This window comes from Spermophilus citellus, assembly GCF_964194105.1.
Source record: "Spermophilus citellus genome assembly, chromosome: 7".
In the NCBI taxonomy this organism is placed as follows: Eukaryota; Metazoa; Chordata; class Mammalia; order Rodentia; family Sciuridae; genus Spermophilus; species Spermophilus citellus.
The window spans coordinates 148,180,919-148,195,239 of NC_138188.1; the positions used below are offsets into that span (position 1 = coordinate 148,180,919).

General features: G+C 37.3%; 1 protein-coding gene across 6 annotated transcripts in view; it reads right to left on the reverse strand.

The window, feature by feature from the left end:
• APP (amyloid beta precursor protein) overlaps positions 1-14,321 on the reverse strand; it is a 248,829-nt gene that overhangs the window by 59,854 nt on the left and 174,654 nt on the right. For all 6 annotated transcript variants that reach the window (XM_081302873.1, XM_081302874.1, XM_081302872.1 and 3 more), the window contains 2 exons: positions 13,859-13,933; positions 12,957-13,115 (listed from right to left, as the gene is read on the reverse strand). In XM_081302873.1, the coding sequence (XP_081158999.1) occupies positions 12,957-13,115; positions 13,859-13,933 (234 nt within the window). The remainder of the gene's footprint in view (positions 1-12,956; positions 13,116-13,858; positions 13,934-14,321) is intronic.

The window sequence follows — 14,321 nt, forward strand, 5'->3', positions numbered from 1 at the left end:
ACCTTACAGATGAGGCATGAAGACCTAATGGGCTGAGGCTGAGGTTACACAGGCTACAGGCTAGCCCATGGGGACACAGCTGGTCAGTGCTCTAGCAGGAATAGGCCAGACCAGCTGTCCAGGCCCCTTTCTCTGACCACTATGTGATCTTCCCTTTCAACAAGACTCTGTCATGGACCAAGCTAAAGATACTTCACAAATTAACTCACAGACTTGACAAAGAAATTTCTGGATGGTTAGGAAAGAGTGCATTCCAAAAGTCCTTGCCTGACTTTCCAGTTCTTATAAGCCCATAGACAGAAGTCCCGCCCCGCCTTATCCATGGACCCCAGTGGATGCCTGAAACCTCAACTAGTATTAGATCCTAATGTATTCTATGTTTTTTCCTATCATACAATCTATGATAAAGTTTAGTTATAAATTAGTTATGGTAAGAGATTAACAATAGTTAATAATAAAATAAAAGGTATTTAAAACTTATGAAGTTTATTTCTGGAATTTTCCATTTAATATTTTTCAGACCAAAGTTGATTCAGGTTACTGAAATCACAGAAAAAAGTAACCATGCAAAGGATTATAGTAATACCCTTTTGGAACACACTGATATCAGCTCTTTTAATTGTGCTGAAGTGTCAGATTTAGCTTGTTCAATCTCTCATTTTCTGTTCTCGGTTTTTGGCACTTGGCTATTCTTTAGCAAATGCATCAGAAGTGGGGTGTAGCAGCATAGGACTGTCCTCCGTTAATCTGATTAGAGGATTACTAGAAAATGATTCAAGGTATTAGTTAAAAGTTATGCTTTTGTGACACTCAAGGGTTCTAGTGCTAAATTCATCCTTATCTTCTTAATAGAAGACAGATAATTAAATGGTGAATGTGCTCACTTGTTTTCAATTGCTTATCTCACTTAATGCTGCCATTTCTTTATATGCTTCAGAAATATATTACTAACTTTCTCTCCAAAAATCCCCAGAGCTTGATAATGAAGCGGTAGCATATCAGGCTGTGAGGATCCCCCAGGCCTCAGCTCCTGCATGATAATGAGCCCTGTGAGCCCAGAATAAGCTCTGACCTCACCATGTGCATGTGTCTAACTACACAAATACAAGCTTTTTCTTCCTATGCCTACCTAACAATAAGCAAAGGCTGGGGACAATAATTCAGGAAGACTTTTGAACAACTCTCAAGAAATGCATTGCAGGATTTGGATTGGTTGCTTTGACCACGTAAACATATTTATTTCTAGGAATCGTGCTTTGAAATGAAAAACAAAAAACAAACCAAAAAAAACTGGATTAGCTCGTATGTTGGATAAATCAAACTAAATGAAATAGTGGTTAATCCTGCACCTCAAAAATGAACAATGTTTTTAGTTAAGAAAAGGAACAGGTTAACATGTTCCTGTACTTCTATATTTTCATTTACTTTAGGTTAAAAAAAGAAGGTGGGGAGCTCTGCTTTAGGTATGTGATTCATGCATCTTTCATTCAAATCAAGAAATCATTGCCCACATTTTTTGGCTATAAAAGAGAATTCCTCAAGGTGTAAAACTGGTTATTTCTAGAGCTATGTCTTGTAACTCAGAAAAATGGAATCTTGATTGTCTAGGGAGGTTTATTTTATTATGTTAAGATGAAGATGAATTTTGTTAATTTTAATTAAAAAGAAGAAACATTCAGACAGGAATGGTAGAAAAACATACCTGATATCTCTACAAGAACACTTGGTATATCTAAAGAATATAGAAAGAAATTCTCAAAGAAACTGTTATTATTGTTAGTACTGCCATATCACTTACATTTAAGATTGAATTATTCATGATTAGAAAGACAACATAATTTGGAGGCTCAGGGTGCTAATAACATAGTTCAAGAAACATTTTTAACCTGCATGCATATAATTTAAATTACTCTCAAGGCTTTAAATTTTCTGTAACTAATATATTTTTTTCTGGAAAATTTCTCTTATTTCGTAGTTATGATATTTTATATATCAATACTACAATTTGGTTACATTAGAATTGGATGGTCAATCTAAACTTTATAGTAAAGAACAAAGAAAATACAAGATCTGCTTCCCAGGGACTAAATGTATCAAATCCTTTGTATTATCACTATCTTTCCAAGAGTATTTAGCTCATAATCACATTGTAACTCTTTGCGACAGATTTTGCACTTTTCAATTTGTACTAAAGTTCACCATGGTATCATGCTGCCTTTAAAATATCATTAAAAAAGAATTTCTTAAAGGATTAAGAAAAGTTATTCCTAAAATGGATTAGGCATCATTTACAATAAAAGCAAACAGGAAAAGAACCTGAAAACAGGAGATTCACATTTTGAGATGAGAACCATTTTCCTCTTTGGGGAAAAAAAAGTGTAACACATTTTGATCTCCCGACACTGGAACAATTTGGCTGCTAATAAATCTTTGTTAATTAAATTAATGAAAGACCTAGAGCTAAATATAACTTCAGAAGTAGTTCCAGTAGTATAGAATATCCTTCATGGTATCTTATTTGTGAAAATAAGCATCTCTCTGATCAGAAGAGCAGCGTTCTCAGTTTTCACAGAACATAACTAAAATTACAAACTCATTTGATTTATCTACCCAGTGGGCCAGGTGTTTGAGGAAGTCATTTTTACTGGGAAATGTTTCCAGAAAATACTTAGTAGAGTCTACAGCATATCCAAACCACTCTCAAGAAGAAGATTCATTTCACTGGTTCCAAAAGAGAATCCTTTGTTGTCTCAAGTTTTGATAGCAAGTTGATTTTGGTAATTTTGAAGGAAATTCCATGGCCTTTCCATTTAAGAGGTAATATTTAAAATTAAAAGGTATTTTTTAAACTAAATTCCTTACTTCTCAGATTGTCTTTTCCATCTATTTCTTTCACTCAGTTGCTTAAGTTTGGTGTCCCTGGATGTGGAACAAATAACACACATTAGACTGACGGAGGATGAATAGGGCTACTCAGTGCCAATCATGTCTGAATATGTAGCTTTTTATTCGACCATCCACACAGGAAGCACATTAAAACATGACTATTCATAGCCCCTACTGTCCCACCCTGTAGCTTTATGCTTGCTCTAGAAACCTGGCATCTTACCATAATAGACACTTCTGCCCTAAACCATTTCCTGATGGGATTGAATGAACAGTCAAGAGTTTTTAACAGCCCTGGATGTAGTGCTGCCAAGAAGAAGGAAGCAAATGACTCACTTTATGGAGGGACCCTAACCTTTGCAGGTCACAAGGGACTTATTCAGAAAACCTACTCCTGGAGGATTAAATTGCACCCTTGTGGTTTCCAAAACTGTGACTAGAGAAGTTAATTATCTACCAAGAATATAAGCAATTCTTTCCTGTTTTCACAAAGAGGCTCAAGGCCATTATTTTCAGTTTTATACCTTGGATTTCAAGAACTCTTGAACATATAATGTAAAATGCATAAAATCTCCATGTGTAGGTTTAAAGACACACTCGAGAGAGTTAAACCTCTCGGTGCTTGAGATGGTCTCTGTTGAGTTTACTTTGCCTTCTGATTCTCAAAATGTCAAATGCATTTTTTCACTGTTGCAAAAAAAACAAAAACAAAAACAAAAACAAAAACAAAACATTGGGGGGTGAGGTACCAAACCAAACTAAACAAAACCAAACCAAAAATATGCAAAACAAAAAAAACCCACAAAATATCACACAAAACAATTGGGGAAGCTCCCAGGAACCTTTGGATCCTGACCATTTTTGTCTTTAAATCTAGGAGTTCTGTGCAATTTTTGAAAGTCCAATGTCAAATGTATCCACGTAAATGACTTCTGTAGGTTAAAATGAATATCAGAGGGGAAATAGCAATTCTACACCAGGCTGAACAAAGAAGTCTTGATAAAGCAACAGAAAAAATGCAGTAGATTCGTTAACATCCTTCCCTGCTCAGCTTCTCGATTTTGATGATATGGAGGCATCAGAAGGAAGGGTGTTGGGTAACTGACCTTTGACACTTAGTGCATACTGCCAAGACAAAACCCCCACATGTGGCCCAGGGGTTACCCCAATCACTGCACAGGCTCTGACTTTGTGATCTCATAGAAGGTCATCTCCTCTGAGTTCCCTCCTTCCCCAGGAAGCAGATCACTTCTAACATGGACAGTTACCAAAGTCTCCATGTGCTCTACCCTGACAATCTTTCTCCTCTTAAGGAGGAAAACGTTTTCCTCCTTCACAGTCTTGTCTCCATGTACAATTAAGTCCTCTGTTTTTCTAATAAAAAAAAAATTATGGCTTAAAAAAAGGGGGGGGGGAGTGGGTGGGTGGATGGTGTGTTAGAAAATGTTAATTACAAAAAGAGTAGAAAAAATAAACCCAATTTGCAGATGGAAGAAGAATCCCCTGTTCCAGTTACAGGTTGTACAAGGGCAAACCTGAGAATTATTTATATATAAATGTCTGTATAATACTCTAAGACAGAAATAAGAGAAAATTTGTAAAAAACAGAAAATAAGAGTGGTTGTAATCATCTCTCACAAGTAAGTTAACTTATGTCAAATCTCATAGGTTTCATGATTTTTTTCCTGGGATGTTTCACTAATTCCTAGGAATAATTTATTTTGCTTATACAGATCACAGCTATAACTTAGTGAAGATTGCAAATAGGACTGAAAATTAGCACCTGTTCCAACCCCACAATTTATGCTTTCAGACAAACTGTAGCGTACCCTGGAGCCAGAGCTAAGATCTTCTGTGAGAGCACCTCAAGGCCAGAACTGATCTGGACCTAGACGTCTTGAAGCCTTGTTTAGTTAAGTAGTAAAACACACTGAAGCTCACTAGAATGCCCAGGTTATTCACGCAACCCAGAAGGCAAAGCCCACAGAGTTGCTGAAGAAATCATAAACAAAACATGTTCTAAAGTAACACAGACCCTTGGGGAGATTTTCCAAATAGTCTGATCATACAACAAATGCCAATTATGACAGATTCTTGACTTTTTTAGAGAGTTATAGCAATCTGCTTTAATTTTGCATACTGAGACTACAGCTTTGGAAGTTGTTTTCCGCCCTAGGAGGAGAAAGATTGTTAGGGTAGAGCACATGGAGACTTTGGTAACTGTCCCTATTAGAAGTATTCTACTTCCTGGAAGAAGGAGACCCAGAGGAGATGACTTTCTCTTCTCCTGGCTTCTGTGACTTCTGTGAGATCACACAGTCAGAACCTGTTAATATGTTCAAGGATAACCACATTCAAATTTCTTTTAATTGTACCCTCTCCTTCTCCTACACTTAGCCAGTGTTTTGACCTTTTAGATATTCTGTTTTTTTAAAATTTAATAACATTTGTATATGGAAACTCAAGGCAAAACTGTTTAAAATCCAATATAACCTACCTAGGATCTTTATTTTCTGTTTTTATTTTTTGATATTGGGGATTTAACCTAAAGGCACTTAATCACTAAGCTACATCCCCAGCACCTCCTTTTAAATTTTGAGACAGGGTCTCTTGAAGTTGTTTAGGGCCTCACTAAGTTTCTGAGGCTAGCTTTGAACTGGCAATCCTCTTGCCTCAGCCTCCCGAGTGGTTGGGATTACAGGTGTGCACCACCCTGCCCATCTAGCATCTTTAAATTGTGATCCATGGTTAAGTTTCATAAAATAAATGAAGCCCTTGAAACTGATGTGAAATTTACATGGGTGCTCCTGGGTACATGTTGACAGAATGAGGACTTCCTGCTGTTCTTTCGGGCAGGTGAATAGTACTGGACCTTTCAATAACATGCCCCACATTTGTCTACAAACCCTAAATACTTGTATTTTCATCATAGGTTTTTATTTTCAAGGATGAAATGAAAATAGATATTAACATGTAAATATGCATTTATATAAGTTGCAGAGAAGCACAGGGTCCCCATGCTATGGGTTGTGACAGACCCATTTCCACTTCGAAGGAGGTCACAGTGGGGCTCCATGTGGAGGGAACTTGGGTGGTGACTGTGGTCTCAGAGACATAGTATAGAGCTTTCAAGCTTTTCATTATACTTCATTTTCTATCTGACTTAATTTAAAACAGAAAACATGAATGTCTATGGTTACCTACTTCCCACTGATCTGAAGCAAGATCTGTTACTGAGCTTAGTAAACATTTAAAGCAAGGTACAAAGGAAATACTGACAGGCTTTACTAATATAGCACACATACCACCCAGTACAGTTTAAAGGATTTGCTTCAATAAATGCTAATTCTCCCATTTTTATTTCCACCCATCGTCTGCTACTCGGTTTGTCCTTAAAAGCTCTCAAGTTAATGAGTCCCTGTGTGCTCATCAGTTTACACAAACTTCAACTTCAAATGAATGGTGAATGAATAAATAATACATATATACATAAGATATAAGATAATTAAGTACATTTCTAAAAAATGATTTTTAGTCTTTAAATTTCTAACTACATTGTGATTATCACGACAAAATTTTTATAACATTCCAAAATTGCTGGTAGAAGGCTTTAAACATCATATTAATCTCTCCACGTATTAAGGACTCAGCATATAATTTTTAACTTACTCGACACTAACATTTAAGCGCAGCTGTTCCCTATTTGTGTACATGTGCTCTGTGCAAGTCCTAACAAAACGCTGAATATTTCTTTTCTGGCTGAAAGTGACAAGTAGAAAATGATGGGAGAAGGGCAGTTAGCAACGTCACATGAAAACTAAAGTTGCCCAGGTCTGCACCTCCATTTCTTTTTTGCCTTAGAAAACTTACAGCTATGCTGATACCTATGTTAGCTAAAGATTGATTTAGTTGGAATCAACATGCTACATTGGCTAGAAACGGATTGGCTAGAACCTCCTCCTGTCATCACCGGTTTATCTGCCACAAAACACCCTTAAGCTGCTGTCCATTTCATCTCCAATGATCACTGTTTCTTATTGAACATCCACTGACCTGCTGCCAGAACTCACCACATAGCAGTGGGTGAAAATTCAACTTGGTGACAAAACCACACTCCTTACATAAGAGCCTCATCATAGGAATGTTCTTCCAAATAATTCTACATGGAAGTAAGTTTTTAGGAACCTCAGGAAGCTCTAATATTTGACTGAACCATTCAGAAATGAGAAAGGACAGGGAGTTGGTGCTATAGGTACTGAGACATTATTTTGCTCAATTAAATATTAAGAGTCTGAGCAAGAAGCGGTAGATACAAGCATGAAATAGAATTCGGTATCGATAAGAAGACTGCTATCATGAGAAATCACGGAAAAAATCAACATTAAACTGGCACACAGACAAACAGACAGATGCACATGTAAATGGTTCCTAATTCTGACCACCACTTAGAAAATGTTTAACAGTAGAGAAAGTCAGAATATTATGATGCTAATGGAAAATTTAGACAAAGTGTATATATAAAAACACCAAAACATCTCAGAATTACAAAGAAAGGTTTGGTTATTTTTCTCTCATCTTTAAAACATTTTAATTCTTAGTAATTAGGGTCTGCTAAGTTTTTCCAGATGAGGCCTACAATAGACACTTTATTTAAAACAAACAAATAAGCAAACAAACCATATCCAGTCTGGTTTAACTATATAGAATTCCACATTAAATCCAGTTTCTCTGCAGACTACAGAAAACACTGAACAGGCAGGAAACAGTGTCATCCTCTGGGAATCAGAAACAGGACCTTGGCAGTTACAGGCGGGAAGGCTCCACCCATACTTGGCTCTTACTCCATGAAGCTGGGGAAAGCTTCACTCTGAGCCTGACCAAGTCAGAAGCAGGAAGCACACGACTGAGGGAGCCGGTTACCATATGATGACAGCCTGGCTTGAGTCCTACCTAATTTTGGTAGCTCAGAGGCCTCCAAAGGGGATGGAAACTAACCACATGTGATGCAGCTCTGCAGAGGAATTCAGCTTTTCTGGGGGTAAACAAAAATATAAATCCTTGATTTTCTAAGGAAACTTTTAAGACAATAAAAGAGTTAAGTAAGGGGTTGGTGTTTAGAAGAGTCACTGGGCTTCAACGGAGCAGAGGTTAGCCTCAGTCCAAAAATATGGCTGGTTCTATTTCTTTCCTAGTGAAAATTAAAATTTTAATTATTCCCTGGGTTCAATCCCCAGCACCACAAAAATAAATAAATAAAATCTTGATTGTTATAATTATAAACATATGTAAGGATGTATATATGTGTAGATTTTTTTTTTCTAGTACTAGGGATTGAACCTGGGGCCTGATGTATGCTAGGCAAGCATGCTAGCCCTGGACCGCATCCCCAGTCAAAAAAATACACTTTTTGATTGGATGTTCAGTTTATCCACCTATGGGTATGTGGTTAATTCAAAAGGAAACCTGGAACATAAGAGTATATAAACACAGGGACTTACCAAATGCAATTCATAGTAGAACAAGGAATAGTAAGCCATACAAAAATATAACCTCATAACATTTTCAAGTTTGGATTCAAAATATAGATAAAGTACAAATTAAACCTGAGTGTCAAAGAAACTGCATATAATCTATGTCCCCCCCCCCCCCCCCCGAGTCTCAGATTTGCAAAGTCTGAGAATATACGGTAGAATTTGGTAAGGGTTAAGGGGATGACTATTTCAAGTGATAACATTTATAGAATTTGCAGAAAAAAAAAACCACTTTCACTAATTTATTCAAATATTTTCACTAATATATCCAAAAGATGATTATTGAAAATTTTATATTTTCTAGGCATTATGTGTAGGACTGTTCAGAAATATTTCCTTATGGTTCCAATTACAAGATGTCATCTTCCTTATATAATCACTGAACAGTTCTTGATTCATGTCTTTTAATAGCAATGTATAAAAGTCCCCCAAAATGGACTTAAAATTTCCTTACACTTTCCAAAGTGCAGAGCTAAGTTCGATGCCAAGCCATACATTAAAATTTAAACAAACATTCAAAGATGGTATCCTCACAAAAATGGCAGGCAACACTATAGGACTTTGGGCTTGTGTCTATCTAACTCCACTTTTTATTACCAAGGAGACATTTGTGCATTTCTGAGGTAAGAATTTAACAGGAATCCTCCGATGAATCCATAGCAATATGATTTCACTGATGGTGAACAAGTTCTTCCTAATCCAGTCTTAAACTTTTATTTCAAATAAACATGCTGTCTAATTCCTATGACACGATCAACAGGCCCATGACAAAGCACCAGTATAGCTAATCTAAAATCGTCCCCTTGTATGAATCACGAAGCTCTGGCAAACAGTCTTGCTACAGCCTTTCCTGTGGTGGCCCATGAGATTCAACTGAAAGACTCTCTGTGCACTTATTAAATGTTCTGTTCAGCCCTCATCTTATTTTTTTCAAACTATCAATGACCATTGAGTAAAGACCTTACTTCAGGGATTGGACGTTCAGCTACACCTTTTTACAGCAAGTCTCTTTTTAAAGATCTGGTCTAGATACTCACCATGCTGCTCTGCTCTTGCAAACAATCCCCACAGCTCCTCCTCTCAAAGCATGCTTCCCAGAGAAGAAGAAGAATCAAGGAACTTATTATTTGTAGACTTAGAAGTGCCTGAAGAGGACAGGGATTTTTTTTTGCTAATACAAAATGAAAATGCTAATGTGGATATTCAGTTTCAAAAGCTCTTTGTTCTGAGAAGTATGGTCTAGTGAGAAGGTACTGCAGTGGGAGACTGTGTGATTCATGGCTCCATCCTGTCCCTTACTTGTGGTGTCACCCTGAACCAGCCACAATCTCCCGGGATGCTACTGATGTCATTGGGACAATGGGGTCAATACTGTCTTGACCCGGAGGAACGCCAAGAGCTCTTTTCTGGCTCCTCAAGGGTTTCTGCATTAAAACCTCACAAGGAAAATAAACATACTGAGGAAAATCAGCATAAGTGGGTGGCTTTTTAGTTTAGTTACATAACATATACACAGACTCCCATTTCTGGCCAAAATCCAGGAAGAGGAACTGGATTTATCTCCCGTCCCCTCACCTGAAACAACTAACAAATTGATTAAATACATGGAACAGATCCTTCACAAGGTACCAGACCTAGGGTGAAGGAGTGAACCCTGAGTTTCCAGGCCATAGCTCAAGGCAGCGAAAGTCAGGCAGAACCTGGAGGAATCCTGGGCAGCTCTGGAGAGATCCAGGGAGCTAGAATTCATAGCACAGAGGACAGAGTATTGGTAGAAGAGAGCTGTTCTAAAAAAGAGAACCAAGAAATGTGCAGAGGGTGATCCTTGAAATTGTAGCTGAGTCATGATCATTACATGCATGTGGAAGAAACTGAGGCTGGGGGAAATTCACCAAAGAGGATATTTATAGTGTACAAAATATGTAGAACTCAAAAAGCTGAAATTCACAATGTTTGACCAATCAATAAAAAGTTACTACATATGAAATGATTCAGGAAAAGAGCACACAGAAGGAAGAAATATCAATCACAACTGATCCGAACTTGACACAGTTAGCAAACAAAGATATTCAAACAGTTTTTGTAGTGTTCCATAGGTTCAAAAGTTAAAATATAGAACATATTGGGGATGGGGGAGCCCAGACTGAATATATAGACATGAAAACTATGGTAGGAGAGATGAGATTAAAAATGGTCAGAAGGATTGTAGGGTAGTAGGAAGTACATCATGGAACATCATAATTAAATGGCTCAAAATTAGTGATAAATAAAATCTTACAAGGAAAATCTTACAGGATAATAATAAAAAGACAGGTTATTTATAGAGACATAAAGATAAGTATTATCACGTTTCTTCTTGGAAATAACACAAGTAAGAGATCATAGAATACATCTTTAAAGAAGAAAAGGGGAAAAAAAGCCTCAATCTAGAATTCTACACCCAGCAAAAACAGCTTCCAAAGTCAAAGGTGAAATTAAGGTATTTTCAGACATTAATAAATTAAAAACAAGAAAAGAAATTCAAAAGAATTCATCACCAACCTACAGGCAATCCAAGCCAAAAAAAAAAAAAAAATTCCATCTCCAACCTACATGTTCTTCAAGGCATTTTAAGAGGAGTCCTTTGGGCAGAAGCAAAAATGATACCAGGTGCATTTGTATAAAAAAAAAATTAAGAGCATCAGAAATGGCGACCGTATGTAAACATGTAAACATGTGAACTTTTTTCCTTATTATTTCCTGAACAATGCAATTTAACAACTATTTACAATGTATTAGGCATTGCTAATTAATCTAAAGATGATTTAAAGTAAACAGGATGACATGTGTAAGTTATTTGCAGATACTATGTCTTTTTTTTCCTTGTGGGTGCTGAGGATTGAACCCAGGGTCTTGCACATGCAAGGTAAGAGATCTACCACTAAGCTGCACCCCTAGCTTCTATGCTATTTAGCATAAAGGACTTGAGCATCTATGGATTTTGGTATCTGAGAAGGTCCTAAAACATACAGACATTGAGAGGTGATTGTACTTTATTGGAACAGATGAGACAAATAGAAAATCTATCAAGATATAGATTTAGATTTTAACTGTATCAATAACTTCGCTGAATACACATGGCCTTCCCAATTAAAAGGCAAGACCCAGCTATATGCATCCTATAAGAAATGCACTTCAAATACAAAAAAAGTACATGAATAAAAAATACTATGCAAATATTAATCCAAAGAAAGCTAGAGTAGATTTATTAACATTAGACAAAGTAGGTTTTAGAGCAAAATATATTACCAGGGATTAAAAGGTAATTTCATGATAGTACATGAATCAAAGAGAACATAACAACTCTGAATGTTTATACACCTAAAAACATAGTCTCAAAATACACAAGGCAAAAACCTACAGCACTGCAAGGAGAAATAGAACACACCACCCTTGTAGCTTTCAATACCCCTCACACAATGATGAATAGTATAAGGCATAAAGTGCAAATTCACTATCAAAATGTTAATTATCCTCAAAGCAAAGTCTAACACTGTGTTCAGTAATGAACTCCATGACCCCACTTGGTAAACCTTTTTTTGGCAGTGATCACTGCAAACCACAAAGAAATCTCCTCACTGTAGCCTTCAGGACTGATGATGGCTTCCTTCCAGAGAATATGGTCAAAGCTCTGATTCAGAAATCCAAGTCCTAGATCCTACACTGAAAATTATTTCAGCTCAAGTTAAGTTTTAGCTTTTCTTGATCTCAGTTACATGGATTGTATGATGAAGGTGTTGAGCTAGATTACTATTAATCCTTCCCTATGGTCGGAATGTTTGTGTCCATCACTGGATTCTTATGTTTAAATGCATAGTGTGGTGGTATTGGGACAGACTCCATAAGAATGGGGTCATTGCTTTTATAAAAGAGGCCCTAGGAGAGCTTCCTTGCCCCTTCCATCAGGTGAAGATGTAGTGGGGAAAAAAGGGTATGTGCCAGGAAGCAGGCCCTCTCCAGACCTCTGTTGGTGCCTACTCTCAGTTTTCTCAGTCTTCCAAACAGTGAAAAATGCAATCTTGTTGTTTACATGCCACTCCGTCTACAGTACTGCATCAGAGCAGCCTAAGCAAACTAAGACATCCTGCTTCTGGCTTTTGTGTTTCCGACTTCAATTGCACCATGAAGAACATTACATAAAGTTAGGTACTGCCTTGAAGTTCCTGGAAAGCCTGTCTCACTGCTCTAAGGAGAAGTGTCAATGTCCAATTCTAAGAGTTTAGATGGCCCTGTCAAGACAGCTGCCCTGAGACCGTCACTTTTTTTTTTTTTCCTAGTGCTGGGGATTGAACCCAGGGTCTTCTGCATGGTAGGCAAGTGCCCTACCCCTGAGCCACATCCCCAGCCAGAGACTTGTGACTTTTAAGATAGAATGGACACCACACATTCCTATGAAAAAGGTGTTCATGGCATTCTTTTAATTTCTCTTCTAGGGCCTCCAGTGCCCAGTGTCCCCACCATCTGTGCTGTGACCTAAAGCCAGGTTTCAGTGAGACCTACCCGAGGAGGAACAGCCTGCAGGGCGGTGATGTAGTTCTCCAGGGCCAGTCGGCGGCGGTCATTGAGCATGGCTTCCACTCTGGCCATGTGTGTCTCCACCAGCTGCTGCCTCTCGTTGGCTGCTTCCTGTTCCAGAGATTCCACTTTCTCCTGGAAATGCTGCCATTTTGAAAACACACATCAATCAGGAACAGAACGAGGAGGATGGTGGCAAATTCAAGTCTTTTAGAAGAGATATTCTATTGCATTTTTCTTCAAGTGATAAAAACTATTCCAGAGGGTGCACAGTCACCCCAACATTGACTAATTTCACACATTTTATAGGTTGCCTCCTCTTCCTGTATTCTCCATCTCCCAACCAAATTAATTTCTCATTGAAAATCAGGATTTTATAGAGTCCTTCAAGACTCATTTCACTGATAATGACTGATACTAATGTCAGATACATATATATATTCTTGAAGCTCTTGCATTTCATATTTTTTAAAAATTCCTTTCTTCTGAAATTATTTTAATTTATGCAAATGGCCATGATAAACTCTCTGTTTATATAAGGTAATTTGGATGCTGGTTTCAGACCCAAATTGGAATATTTGGATAATTTTTCCCAGGGGGAGAAGTAGCAAGAACTAGGGCAACCAAAGAGATGCATTATTAATAAAAAGTAAACTGCAAGTAACAGTAAGTTTTATGGCAATGAATTATAACTTGAAATAGTTGGGAGCAAATGTAAGGCAGGGTTTCAACAACTCAATAACTACACAACGATTAGGAACAGCCCAAATTTATGGGAATATGAACAATCATACATGGCGTTCCAGCAGATGTTGGCCAACCTGCAGGCCCTCAACAGACAGGTTGTTGGCAGGTCCTGCTTGCTAGGGAGTGGGTTCAGATTTTACCTGGATCACTGCCTTCTTATCAGCTTTGGGCAAGTTCTTTGCTTGACGTTCTGCTTCTTCCCATTCTCTCATGACCTGCAAAAAAGGACAAAACACTTTTATCATCAGTTCTTCCTTCAAATACAGCTTTAACTGAATATTTTATAGTAATTTTCTCCTGATTTTGTTAATGTGAATACAAAAAAACCCCAAAAACTATTGCATACTCATTCTTACATGAATAATATTTGACCTCCCATGAAGATGTAAATAATTTATCATATAATTATACTTAATATAAATGTCTTTATTTACTGCATGCAGGCAGCCTTTTGAAGTATGATTGTTCTTTTTTGTTCCCCCCCTCAAAAAATGGCCATAAGTCATTTATTTGATGTGAAAAATACCAACTGTTCATAAAAGGCATACACTTTCTGAATAAGGAATTAATTAATTAAACACACTGGTCTTAGCCTTCTATAAA